Source organism: Chiloscyllium plagiosum, chromosome 3 (genome assembly GCF_004010195.1).
Source record: "Chiloscyllium plagiosum isolate BGI_BamShark_2017 chromosome 3, ASM401019v2, whole genome shotgun sequence".
NCBI lineage: Eukaryota > Metazoa > Chordata > Chondrichthyes > Orectolobiformes > Hemiscylliidae > Chiloscyllium > Chiloscyllium plagiosum.
This window is the reverse complement of record NC_057712.1, coordinates 120,176,972-120,191,431: the sequence shown is the minus strand read 5'-3', so window position 1 is coordinate 120,191,431 and position 14,460 is coordinate 120,176,972. Positions and strand designations below refer to the sequence as shown.

Below are 14,460 nucleotides of genomic sequence, written 5' to 3'. Positions count from 1 at the left end.
CTTCCCAATGGCTCCTTCACTTCGAGGTCTCTGACCAATTCTGGTTCGTTACACAATACCAGATCCAGAATTGCCTTCTCCCTGGTTGGATCCAGCACCAGCTGCTCTAAGAATCCATCTCTGAGGCACTCCACAAAGTCTCTTTCTTGAGGTCCAATACCATCCTGATTCTCCCAGTCTACCTGCATGTTAAAATCCCCCATAACAACTGTAGTAACATCTTTGCGACAGGCCAATTTGAGCTCCTGATTCAACTTACATCCAACATCCAGACTACTGTTTGGGGCCTGTAGATGACTCCCAAGAGGGTCTTTTTACCCTTAGTATTTCGCAGCTCTATCCTCACTGACTCTCCGTCCCCTGACTCTAGGTCTCCCCGCGCAAGGGACTGAATATCCTCCCTTACCAAGAAGGCCACCCCACCCCCTCTGCCCGTCAGTCTGTCCTTACGATAGCACGTGTAGCCTTGCCTCTTCTGCCTCTTGTGTGGGGTTGGGGCATCCTGTTAACTGCTAATTGGCCTTTACCTGCTCCATAGAATCTGCCTTGTAGGATGCATGAACGTTTAGGAGTAGGCCAGAATGTTAAAAAAGCTTTTCAATTGATGAAATGTAATTCTCTTTATCTTGTTTTACTCTCTGGAACTGCATCTAATTGCCTATAATTAGACTTTTTTACAGCTAACTTTTATAACTTTTTCAATTCATTCAAGGGATGTGACTGGCCAGCCCTTATTCCTCATCCCTTGTTGCCCTAAAGGTCGATACATCTGAATGGCTTGCTCAGGCTGTCTCCAGGGGCAAAAACAATGACTGCAGATGCTGGAAACCAGATCTGGATTAGAGTGGTGCTGGAAAAGCACAGCAGTTCAGGCAGCATCCAAGGAGCTCTGTCTCCAAGGGCAGTTAAGAGTCAATTATTTTCTTGTGTGTCAGGAGTTAGATATAAGACAGATCAGACAAGGACAGCAGCTTTCCTTCCCTAAAGGACTTAGTGAATCAGATTTGGTTTGATTTGATTTATTGTAGTCACACCTACCTAAGTACAGTGAAAAGCTTTGTTTTGCGAGGAGTACAGACAGAACATCGTAAACAAGGACCTACAGATCATAGGGTGCTTAGACAGAGCAAGGCATACAAATAACAAAGAAAATTACAGCACAGGAACAGGCCCTTTGGCCCTCCAAGCCCGCGTCGATCCAGATCCTTTATCCTCTGTCACCTATTTTCTAAGGATCTGTATCCCTCCACAGGATACACCGCACAGGAGGTGTGCAAAGCAAGATCGACATTAACAAGATCAATTTTATGTGAACTTTGGCAGGGAAGAACCTGTTCTTGAACCTGTGGGTGCGTATTCAAGCTTCTGTATCTTTGCCTGATGGAAAAGGTTATAGGCAAGATTACCGGGTTTGAGGGGTTTTTGATAGCATTAGCAGCCTCTCTGCGGCAATGAGAAATATAAATGGAGTCCGTGGATGGGATGTTGGCTTCCATGGTGATCTGGGACTGTGCACACAAACAACCTTCTGTAGTTTCTTCCCGTCCTGGGCAGAGCGTTTGCTGTTTCAGGCTATTATGCATCCGGATAATACGCTTTCTATAGTGCATCTGTAAAAGCTGGTGAGGATCCTCATAGACATGCTGAATTTTCTAAGTCGCCAAAGAAGAGGTGTTGTTATACCTTCATGACTGTTGCATCTACGTGAGAAGTCCAGGACGGGTTATTGGTTATCTTCACTTCTCAGAACTTGATGCTCTTGACCCTTCTACCTCGGCTCCATTGGTTGTAGATGGGAGCATGTTCTCTTTCTTTCTTCCTGAAGTCAATGATCAGTTCTTTTGTTCGCTGACATTGAGGGAGAGGCTGTTATCATTGCACCACAACACCAAGGTCTCTACCTCCTTTCTGTATTCTGCCACATCATTATTTGATATTGGTCCTACTACAATGGTGTTGTCAGTAAACTTGTCAATGGTGTTCATTTGGAATTTGGTTACACAGTCGTGGGTATACAGGGAGTACAGTAAGGGGCTGACAATGCATCCTTGGGGGCCCCAATGTTGAGGATTATTGTGAAGGAGATGCAGTTGTCTATCTTCACTGACTGTGGTCAATGGGTCAGGAGGCTGAGGATCCAATTACAGAGGGCAGAGCTAAGACCTAGGTCCCAGAGTTTTAAGGTTAGTCTGTAGGGGAGTATGGCATTGAAGGTGGAGCTGTAGTCAATAACTAGTAGTCTGATGTAAGTGTCCTTGTTATCCATATATTCCAGGGATGAGTGTAGGGCTAGGGAAATAGTCATGATTCGGAGATGCCGGTGTTGGACTAGGGTGTACAAAGTTAAAAATCACACAACACCAGTCCAACAGGTTTAATTGGAAGCACACTAGCTTTTGGAGCGACGCTCCTTCATCAGGTGATTGCCACTATCACCTGATGAAGGAGCGTCGCTCCAAAAGCTGGTGTGCTTCCAATTAAACCTGTTGGACTATAACCTGGTGTTGTGTGATTTTTAACTAGGGAAATAGTATCCACTTTGGACCTGTTTCATTGGTAGACAAATTGCAGAGGATTGAAGCAGGCTGGGAGGGTCAAGTTGAAGTGGGCCATGCCCAGCCTTTCGAAGCACTTCATGATTATGGAGGTCAGAGCCACTGCGTGGTAGTCATTAAGGTTCGTTGCGTATGCTTTCTTTGGCACTGGGATGATGGTGGTCTTTTTGAAGCAAGTGGGGACTTCAGCGTGTAAGAGGGAGAGGTTGAAGATGTCAGTGAATGTGAGATAGGTTTTTCCCTGACAATCAGCAATAGTTTCATGGTCAACTTTCAATTCTAGATTTTGTTTTATTGAATTCAAATTCTGCCATCTGTCATGGTGAGATTTGTAACCTTGTCTCCAGGACATTACCCAGTCTCTGAATTACTAGTCCAGTAGCAATGCTACTTGATCATCACCTTCCCTAAAGCTTCTGTTTAAATCTTTCCACTGTTAAGTCTCTCTTCCCTCTGTAGGCTACAGTTAAAATCCTATAGTTGGCCCACATTTGCCTCTGAACCGCAAGGTCCTAAGTTCAAGTTCCACTCCGGTGCCTGAATACAACAATGCAGAAATGCCTTGAAGACAAACTCCAATGCAATAATGAGTGTACTGCACTTTTGAAGATGCCGCCTTTTGGATGAGATGTTAAAGTAAAGCTCTATCTGCCTGCTCAGGTTCGTGGTCCCCCAACTCTCTCCACTTACTATTTCTCTGCTAAAACCTTCCTCAAACCCAGCCTCTGTCCTTAATGCCTTGGATTGCCAGCCAACGTCAGTAATTCTTCCTTGGTTTGATGTTGCATTTTTCCCTTTGGCTTTGGGATGTTTTGTAATTTTGATTTTGATATTTGGACCCCATTAGGAATGTCCTGTTTATTGTCCATCCTTCATGTTTGTACTGATAGCTCAACTATGAGAATAGCTGAAACTGGTGCAAATCAATTCTCAACTATCTCCTGAAATGGCCTGGCAAACCATTCCAATGTACCAAGCTTCTATAGAATAAAAATAAAACTGGCACTGCCGTCTTGCTAAGTGAGATTGATTCAATATAGATGGAGGATATCAAAATTGGGCATCTATGAAGTGCTGTGGACCATTAGTTGCAACAGAATTGCACTGAATCCCAATCTGTAGCATCACAAGTCAAGGGACCACCAAATTGTTACAGTGCAGAAGGAGGCAGTTCAGGCCATTGTGTCTACACTAGCTCTTTGCATGAGCATTGCCTTACAGTCATTCTCCTGACTTTTCTACATAGTCCTGAATATTGATTTTATTAAATTAACCATCTAGTGCCCTCTTCAACACTCCAATTTACCCTGACTCCAACACGCTTTCAGAATCCATCAGGTTTGATGAAGTGTGCAGTTGGGCAAGCCAGGAGCATCTCTAACAATGAGGGTGCGACCTGGAAACACTACAACACATTACTACTCGCATGAGAAGCAACATGTAATAGACAGAGCTAAATGAACCAAAGAAGGAAAGTGAGGGTTGCAGATGCTGGCGATCAGAGTCGAGAGTGTGGTGCTGGAAAAGTACAGCAGGTCAGGCAGCATCTGAGGAGCAGGAGAATTGACATTTCGGGCATAAGCCCTTCATCAGGAATTAGGTTTTTGGGCTGGGAGGTGGATCTGAGAGATAAATGAGGGGGGAGGGTGGATTTGAGGGGGAAGGTAGCTGAGAATGCGATAGGTAGATGAAGGTGAGGGGGAAGGTGATAGGTCGGAGAGGAGGGTGGAGTGGATAGATGGGAAAGGTGATGGACAGGTAAGGAGGGCGGTGCTGAATTGGAGGCTTGGGACTGGGATAAAGTGGGGGGAGGGGAAATGAGGAGACTGTTGAATTACACATTGATCCCATGTGGTTGCAAGGTTCCGAGGCGGAATATGAGGCGTTCTTCCTCCAGGTGTTGGGTGGTAAGGGTTTGACGATAGAGGAGGCCCAAGACCTGCATGTCCTTGACGGACTGGGAGGGGCAAGTTGAAGTGTTCAGCTATGGGGCGGTGCAGTTGATTGGTGCAAGTGTCCCAGAGATGTTCTCTGAAATGATCTGCAAGTAGGTGTCCTGTCTTACCGATGTAGAGGAGACCACGTCGAGTGTAACGGATACGATAGATGACATTGGTGGAGGTACAGGTAAATTTCTGTCGGATGTGCAAGGATCTTTTGGGGCCTTGGATGGAGATGAGGGCAGTGGTATAGGCGCAAGTTTTACACTTCCTGCGGTGGCAGGGTAAGGTGCCAGGAGTAGGGTGAGGGCTGATGGGGAGTATGGACCTGATGAGGGAGTTGTAGAGGGAATGGGTCTCTCCGAAACGCTGCTAGGGGTGGGGAGGGGAATATATCTCTGGTGGAGGGGTCCACGTGAGGGTGGCGGAAGTGGTGGAGGATGATGTGATGTATGTGGAGGTTGGTGGGGTGGAAGGTGAGGACCAGGGACATTCTGTCTTTGTTGCTTTGGGAGGGGTGGGTTCAAAGGCGGTGGTATGAGACGTGGAGGAGATGCACTGGAGGGTATCATCATAAATGAACCCAAAGTTAACAAAGTAGATCCGAGCTCTGCACTCCTGCCATATCCATTCATGAATGTGGTGGACAATTAAACACTAAAGGAAGAGAAGGTTTCACACATATCTCCACCCTCATAGAAGGACAAAAGATAAGGCATTTCCAACAGTCTTCAGCGAGAAGGACTGAGTGGCTGATCCATCCTGGCCTACTCCAGAGGTCACCAGCATTAGAGATTCTAGTCTTTAACCAGTTCAATTCACTCCGTGTGATGTCAAGAAATGGTTGAAAACGTTAGATACTGCAAAGGCTATGGCCCCTGACAAATCTCAGCAATAGCATTGAAGACATGAATCCCAAGTCAAGTTGTTTAAGTGCAGTTACAATACTTGCATCAAGCAGACAATGTGAATGTTGTCCAGGTGTGCCCTGTTAACAAAAAAAGCTGGACAATCCAACTTAGGCCAGTTCCCTCCTCAGAAGTCTACTTTTTGATCATCAGCAAAGTGATGGAAGGTGTCAGTGGTGCTTCAACTGGCACTTACACAGCAATTGTGTACTGATGCTTAGTTTGGGTTCCACTAGCTCCTGACTTGATTAAAGCCATGGCCCAAACATTATCCACAGCTGGAGTACTGTATGCAGTTCTGATCACTCTAGGATGTTGCTTGGGCTGGAATGGTGTAGGGATAAAGAAAATCTGAATAAGCTCAGGTTGTTTTCTTTAGAGTAGAGATGGTTGAGAGGGGACCTGATTGAGGGGCATAAGACGAGAGACTTGGAGAACGTGGATCAAAAGTAGCTGCTAAGCTTAGTTGAAGGGTCAATAACAAGGGCCATAATTTAATGGTGAAAGGCAGGAGATTTAGAGGGAATTTGAGATTTTTTTTCACCTTGAGGGTAGTGGGAATCTGGAATGGACTGACTGGGAGGATAGTTGAGGTGGGAAACCTTACAATCTTTAAAACATATTTGGATAAGCACTTGAAATGTCATAACATTCAAGACTTTGGGTCAAGTGCTGAGTTTTTTCTCAGTGTCGACTCGATTGGCTGTTCTGCATTGTATGATTCTAAAGGAGGTAACGACACGGTCATGACATTGATACAGCATTTGACTGGGTATGACTTCAAGGAGTCCTAGTAAGATCAAAGTCAATGGGAATCACTGGGAACACTCTCCACTGGCTGGAGACATGCTTAGTCCAAATAAAACTGGTTGTGGTCATTGATGGCCAATTATTTCAGCTCCAAGACATCTCTGGAAGAGTTCCTCAGAATATTGCTCTAGGTCCAATAGTCTTCAGCTGCTTCATCAATGACCTTCCCTCCAATAGAAACATTCCATTGACAGCACCCTCCAAGCCAATGTTCCTGTCACCAAGAAGGACAAGCGCAGCAGACAGTCCTAGGAATACCACCAGCTGCAGGTTCACCATACACTATCTTGACTTGGAACTGTATTGTTGTTCCTTTACCTTTCCGGGCCAAAATCCTGGAACTCTCTCCCTAACAGCATTGCTGGTTGAACCTACATTTTATAGTCAGCAACAGTTCAAGAAGGCACTTTACTAGCATCTTCTCAAGGGCAACTGCAGAAGAGCAAGGAATGCTGGGCTATTCCATATCCCATGAATAAATGTATATAATAAAATGTGGAGGTGTTGTTTATTTTATTTTCTCTCATTATGCAGTCATCGTAACACCACTGTTCGGAAATGTGCCGCTGAGAATCTGCTGAGTGTTGTTGAACATCTTGGAGCTGAGAGACTCTTATCGGGGACCAAGGAGAATCTGGACCAGATCGTCCAAACAATGGTGAAATTCTCCCAGGATGGGAATCAGGAAACCAGGTGTGAGCAGATGTTGGCGCAAGCAGGATAGTAGATGAGATTGCAGTGCAACGGGAAGGGTTTTGGGGTGGCTGTGTGACTGAAGATAGAATAAAGATTTAAATAATTGCTTCACTTGTCTTTGAGGTTTAATCTTTGTTGTATCGGTCACCTCAAACACCTGGCTTATTAGCTTTGAACAAGGTGAGGTATATATCCAAACAAATAACCTGGACAAACCCAGAATCAACAAGACAAGGTTACACATGATAGGAGCTTAAAAATGTGTTGCTGGAAAAGCGGAGCAGGTCAGGCAGCATCAAAGGAACAGGAGAATCGACGTTTCGGGCATAAGCCCTTCTTCAGGAATGAGGAGGGTGTGCCAAGCAGGCTAAGATAAAAGGTAGGGAGGAGGGACTTGGGGGAGGGGCGTTGGGAATGTGATAGGTGGAAGGAGGTTAAGGTGAGGGTGATAGGCCAGAGTGGGGGTGGGGGCGGAGAGGTCGGGAAGAAGATTGCAGGTCAAGGAGGCGGTGATGAATGGTAGGGCCCTGGGAAGCACCAAGGAACAGAGGACCTTGGTGTACATGCCCACTGGTCCTTGAAGGCATCAGGACAGGTGGATAAGGTGGTTAAAAAGGCATGTGATATGTTTGCCTTTATTAGTTCAGGCATTGATTAAGATCAAAGGGATCATACTGAAACTGTATAAGATGTTGGTTAGCTGCAGCATAGTGTACAGTTCTGGAATTCACTTTATAGGATAAAGGTGATTGCATCCAACAGGCTGCAGAGCAGATTTACCAGAGTGGTGCCTGGGCTGGAGAGTTTTAGTTATGAAGAGAGATTGGGTAGACTAGGGTTGTTTTCCATGGAGCAGAAGAGACTGAGAGGCGACGTGATTGAGCGGCATACATAGAGTAACTGGGCAAGAGACTTTTCCCTTCGATGGAGGGATCAATGACCAGGAGGCATAGATTCAAGTTAAGGGGGAGGACACTTAAAAGAGATGTGAAGAAAATTTCTTTCACCGAAGGTGGTGGGAATCTGGAACTCACTGCCTGGAAGGCTGGTAGAGGCAAAAATCCTCATAATGTTTAAGCAATACTTAGATGTATACTTGTGATGCCAAAATTGGACTATGGGCCAAGTGAAAATGGGGTTAGAATATTTAGGTGGTTGTTTTTGACTGGCATAGATGTGATTGACTAAAGGGCCTTTCTTTTTGCTATCTCTATGATTCTATGACCAGTAAAGGTAAAGAAGATTTTGCTACATGGGCTGATTCCTCTCTTCTCCTTACAGATTTCCATAGTAATACCTTGCAGTATTGATGGAAACAGTCATATAATTGACACATTTTCAGTTATTTTGTCAGTCTTTGTGGAGGTTATGTTAAAGATTAAAGTGGTCTATTTCAAAAGGGGATTACGCAATCTAGAATTACTGCTGGTGATACTTCCAAATGAGTGCTTAACACTCTCCTGTCCAACCTTTGCTGTTAAACAAGGCTCCTTAGCCTTAACAACACTTGCTACTGCTACATTAAACAAGTACACAAAAAATGCTCAGTTAAAAACAAGGACTGCAGATGCTGGAAACCAGATTCTAGATTAGAGTGGTGCTGGAAAAGCACAGCAGTTCAGGCAGCATCCGAGGAGCAGGAAAATCGACATTTCGAAAAAAGCCCTTCTTCCTGGTGAAGGGCTTTTGCCCGAAATGTCGATTTTCCTGCTCCTCGGATGATGCCTGAACTGCTGTGCTTTTCCAGCACCACTCTAATCCAGAACACAGAAAATGCTCACAAAGCATTTGCTTGTTAAATATTGTGAGAAGTAATTTCTAAGCTACAGCACTGTTGTGAATATGCTGTCATTATTAGTGATGTGTGATTTGTTGGATAGTGCAGAGAGTCCAGGTTATCCTGGGGAATATAAATCTCATCTCTGTGGGAATGATAGGTTTGAGTGCCTCAATCTCAGAACTGCAGCAGCTATCTAAGTCCATTCAGATTTGGAAAGGTGGACTCTCTAAAAACCTCCTTGATCTAAATACTCATTTCTCCCTGTTGATTTTCTCAGCTTTGTAGAGGCCACATTCTACATGGACACTATCTTTGTTTTATAGTACGTGGGTATTAAGTGCACAGGATCTTTCATTTTATATATCAGTCATGCATGTTTGATAAAAGGGTTATCATGTGTGCTCTGCATGGGCACTTTCAGATTGCTGTGTGCTTGGTTGGCTGAGAGAGAACTTTGGTGACAAACAGTTGGTGTAAATGTCACATTTATTGTCCATTGTCTGATAGGTTTTATGGTCGGAAGGCACTGAACATTTTGATGTCCCACCCAGAGTTTGAGAGATACATGGAACGCTCACTTCTGTCTCAGGATTTTCACCACATCATCACAGCTATAAAACAGCGGGTGAGTCTCCTGGCACCTTTGAATGAATAACCTTGATCTTCACTTTCACTGTGGTATAGCTATCAGGATTAAAGTTCAGTAACAAGATGATGTTTATCAGTGTAAGGTGACATCTTAGGGCTACTTTAAAAGATAGCTCAGGAAATGGTAAGAAGTATATGGCTATCCTAAATTCTGACCCAGTTATTGCATTTTCTTATTTAACTCATAGTTTTAAACATTTACAGAGACTTTAAACTAATGTTAATACTGGGGGTGGTTCTAGAAACAATAACCACAGAATAAAAAACTGACAGGCAATAGGAGAGGTTTTAGCTCATGAAGGGGACTCAGCACTGATTTATAAAATGCAGATTATGTTTGAATTTTTTGTTGAAGGAATAAAACAGGTTGATGAAGCAAATGTGATGGATGTGGTTTATATGCATTTTTGACAAAGTGCAACATAATAGCTTAACCAACAGGGACATGTGGACAAGGAGGGTCAGTGTTCAATTGGGTAAAACATTGTCTGAAGTATAGAAAGAGCCAATTGGTGGGAATGGCTGTTTTCAACTGCAGGATGGTGCATAGTGAAGATTCCTCAAAGGTCAGTGCCAGGACCATGGCTCCTCCTCTTATCTTAATTAAAGTAACGTTGACATCCGCTCCTTAACAAATCATTACTAGTCAGCTCTTGACAATCATCTTTGTACAAGTCAATGGCTTAATAAATTGCAACGGTGTTGGCTGACCTGTAAACAGTGGAAATTATTATAGTATAGTGGTTTTCTTTTCGATCAGTAATTTAGAGATCTGTAAATGGTTTTATAAAACATATTTAATATAATTTGAGAGAGGTGGGTGTTGTTTGCAAGGCTAGCATATAATGTTCATCCTTAATTACCTTTCAAAAAGTGATGGTGGGTCACTGGTTGTCTGAGGTGGGGTCTCCCAAAGTGTCAGTAGGGAGGGAGTTCACAATTTTGATACACTGATAATGAAGAAATGGTGACATATTTCCAAGTCAGGACTGTGTTTGGCTTGAAGGGGATCTCGCAAGTGGTGGTGTTCCCATGTATCTGTTCCCCTTGCTTTTCTTGGTGGTGGATGTCATGGGTTTGGATGGTTCGATAAAATGAACCTTGGTAATTTATTACAGTGCATATTGTAGATGGTACACCTTGCTGCCAAAGTGCGTCAGTAATGGAGGGAGTGAACATTTAAGGTTTTGAATCGGTTTCCAATCGAAGAAGGAAGACTTTGTCCTGAATGGAGCCACACTCATCCATCACAGAATTGACTTTTGCAATCTAGATGGTAGGCAGGCGTTTGGAGTGGAGTAGTGGGCAGTGGTTCAGAGATGAGTATCTCTCCTGTGAATTTCCAGTTGCTGATCTGAGCTTGTGTCCATCATATATATGTGGCTAGTCCAGTTCAGTTCCAGTTACTAATTTTTAGTTTTTGCAATGTGAATTATATTTGAAATCTGACAAGTTATTTACTAAAAGAAGAAAGTCACAAAATTCCACCGTTTAAGAATGATTTTTGCTCGACCAGAGTCATCAAAGCATACACAAAATACTATCTTTCCTATGCTCTTAACATCCAGAATTTATGAGCTAAACATGAACTAACAGGCAAATTGTGGTAATATGTAAACTATAAATAAGGTCTTAAATGGCAAAATCAAGTAAGGCAGATCATATGACTTGGCTCAACACTCCACTCAGATTTGTATGAGGATGAGACACAAAATGTATCAATTTCTGTCTTCCTCATAAGGAATTTCAGTTCCTTCCCTTCTGGAAACTAACCTAATCTCCAGTTTATAGCAGTGCCAACCAATCTGAGGTCCACGAACATAGTCTTCACCAACATCTGCTAAAGTTTTGTCTAGATTGGTTCAACCCCTTAACGTTATTAGTGGGTTTACAATAACGTATTCTCAGCTTCTGGATTTGGACTACCACCATCAGCTTGTTTGTATTGCTTTAGTGGACTCAACAACTACTACTATTCAGCTTCAACCGAGCAGTGTCCTATATCTTTAACTAAGGTTTACATTTTGATTTCCCAACCTCAGTGCTTTTTTGTTTCCTAGAAAATGGTAAGTTTAGTTTCATTGATGCATTTACCTTTTCTGTTTCTCTTTCAGATTCATTTTCAATTCAGCTTCTGTTCTCAGGATAGAGTCTGTCTCAAACACAAATTTTAATTTATATTCTAAAACATACAGAATTATTTTAAAAGATAACCCCTCATAATGATGAATCACAGAATTTTAATTTTAGCAATGGGAATGCCATTGAGTATCAAGGATACATGGTTAGAATTTCACTTGTTGGAGAAAGTGTGGGGTGAATTCTATTTGCAATTTACCAGTCTAATAATCCAGGTTTTGTTGTATTTGTGACTGCATATGCATCATTGGACAATACAGCACAGGCCCTTCAGCCCACCATGTCTGTCCCGACTGTGATGCCATTCTAAACTGAGGAATCATGAATGATCCTGAATATTCAGCAGTTATCTGTGAACATGCCCCCTCTGACCGTATGATGGAGGAAAGGTCATTGATGAAGCTGCTGAAGATGGTTGGATCCAAGGCACTTCCCCGAGGAAAGGGCTCTTGTGGTGCAGCGGTAGTATCTGTACCTCTGGGTCAGAGGTCTCACCTACTTCAGCTGTGTGTCACGACATGCATGAACAGGTTGATCAGGAAATATTGAATAACAATTGAGAGAGAGCACTGCAGACTGATTAACCATGATTATACAGCTTAAAAGCCAGACCCATGACATAAAGCTGTTATCGGATTGTTGTTACAAACCAATATAACGTTGATCCTTTTAGGGAAGTATTCCTGTTGTACTGTGCTATGTACATCAATTTATGTGTGCTTTACAAGTCTTTCTTATTCCAGTACCATATAACATTATTTACTCAGCTTCCCTACTAAGTGACCTAACAAAACAATTATGACCTTTCAAAGCAGTCGAGAATGGGCAACATGCACTGACCTCATCTCACACTCTGAGAATGAATTAACTAGTGGCAGTGTCCAGATAAATGGTCAATTTATATTATTCAATCTTAATAAATAATCACTGAGTGACTTAATTGTTTACAACAATGAAAATATCATCTGGAATTGGTGACCAAGAATATGGTTTATTCCCTTCTCCATCAGTGTTATTTCAGATAAGTTATTGGTTGGAGCTTGACAGGAGCCTGGCTAATGGAAGTCTTTGATTGTGACCATTCTCTAGTATGAAATTTGCCCTCTCATCTATGTAGTCCAATTATTGATAAGATTGTCAACTTGCTGCGTGGAAACTCATGAGCAAGGCTTCTCCTTCTAGATGTCTCCCCAGCAGCCAGCATCCCATCAATGAAAGCGGAGTGGGGATCTGCTCTTCAGTTCTTCAGTGCTGGTTTTGATGTATCAGGAGGTGTGTGAGAGACCAGATTAGCTGAATTATTTTCTCTTTTTTTTTGCCCCATCTCAAGTCAAAAGTTTGTTGCATCCTCTGAAACAATCTCAATTGCAAATTTCCTGCAAAACAATCCAAGGATCATTCAGTGATCTAACAAAGAAATGACACAAAGTAATAATCCAGATTTCCTTGGGCCACATTTGGGCCTTGATATGAAGAGAGTGACCATCCTGGATAATTCTGAGCATGCTCCTGTTGTTTGTTTTTCTCCCAATACCTTGAGTTAGCAACTCTAAGGTACAAGTGTCAAGCCAGCAGAAAAGTCCACACTATTCCCTACTTGGTCAGCTTGGTCAGTAAGGAGCAGCTTTTCAACTTGGGGAGACAAGATTTGGATTGGTAAGTGAAAAGTGGCAAATTGTTGAACATTTATTAAGCATATTTTATTTCTATTATTCAGGGAGATGCCTTTTCAGATCCTTATTCAACAAAGGGTAGAAACTCAAGGGTCAACAGCTCCTTAAAATGTCAGGAGAATATGCCAAACACTGGAAGGTGAAAATTCTAACTTTGGTATTGACCAAATATATTGCTTCAGTAAAATGACATTTACTGCATTTATTTTTCTGTTGGCTTATTACTCTAAACCTCAATTCTGATGTCTTTGGACTACTCATTTTCTTTTATTACTTTAAACGCAGACATAATTTGTAGCAACTGCAGACTGATCTTGTTTTTAAAACAGCTCATATTAGACAACCTTGTCAAATCCTACAAAATTATTCAATTTGATTATTTATTATTGAACACGCAACTCACTGTAAATTTTTACCATTAACCTTCCAGACTGTACGCACAGATGCAAATCAATCATTTTTAATAACAGCGATCAAACTATGCATCCCCAGGCATTAGAGACCTGGATCTTCCCATCATTTCAGCTCCTCGCCCTTTGTAAAACATCCCTGTTCAGCAGAACTGTGTGTTGATCCTACAAACAGCTGCAGACATTGAGATGATTGGGTTGGATGAATTGTGACTACCAGACTCTGGATGACCTTTCCCAAATCATTATTGTTGTAGACAGGAAACTCCAAACTGTGAAGTTTCTGAGTGAGAAGGAAAGAACTGACTTCACCGCCTTTATTCAACACTCCCTAAGATTGGCTGCAACAATGTTAATGCAAAAGGGTGCCTTCCTATGTGGATGCCTTTCTTACAGGACCAAATTAACCTGCACTTTCAAAGAAGACAATTTAAGAAGGCATCGTTGAGTTAACTTTATTAATTATTAATAGTGGGGAGAATACAGGCACAATGTACATATACTGACTAGAAATGAGGTGAGCTCAAAAATATGAAAGCTTAAAATGAAACAGATATATGGACCAGTCTCTGAATTGTTTGTGAAGAGTGGATAATTTAACGTTGTGGCCGTTACTGGTAGCATTGATGTTGGAAGGTGAACAATCGGTTTCACAATCCTTACTTTGGAAGATTGGTTGAGATTCTGTAGTTTTAATGCCTTTTGACTGTGATTGAGTTCCAGTATCCTGGGACAGAGAGAGTGCTTTGTTGTCCTGCCTCTGAGTAGGTCCTGGGGATTTATCCACTTCTATGCATTTCAAGACATCCAGCACGTCCTCCTCTGTAATATGGGCATTTTTCAAGATGTCACCATGTATTTCCCTTCATTCTATATCTTCCACGTCATTTTCTACAGTAAA

General features: G+C 42.4%; 1 protein-coding gene across 6 annotated transcripts in view; it reads left to right on the top strand.

The window, feature by feature from the left end:
• LOC122548488 (TOG array regulator of axonemal microtubules protein 2-like) overlaps positions 1-14,460 on the top strand; it is a 126,994-nt gene that overhangs the window by 99,896 nt on the left and 12,638 nt on the right. For all 6 annotated transcript variants that reach the window (XM_043687207.1, XM_043687206.1, XM_043687208.1 and 3 more), the window contains 3 exons: positions 6,748-6,906; positions 9,197-9,314; positions 13,194-13,288. In XM_043687207.1, the coding sequence (XP_043543142.1) occupies positions 6,748-6,906; positions 9,197-9,314; positions 13,194-13,288 (372 nt within the window). The remainder of the gene's footprint in view (positions 1-6,747; positions 6,907-9,196; positions 9,315-13,193; positions 13,289-14,460) is intronic.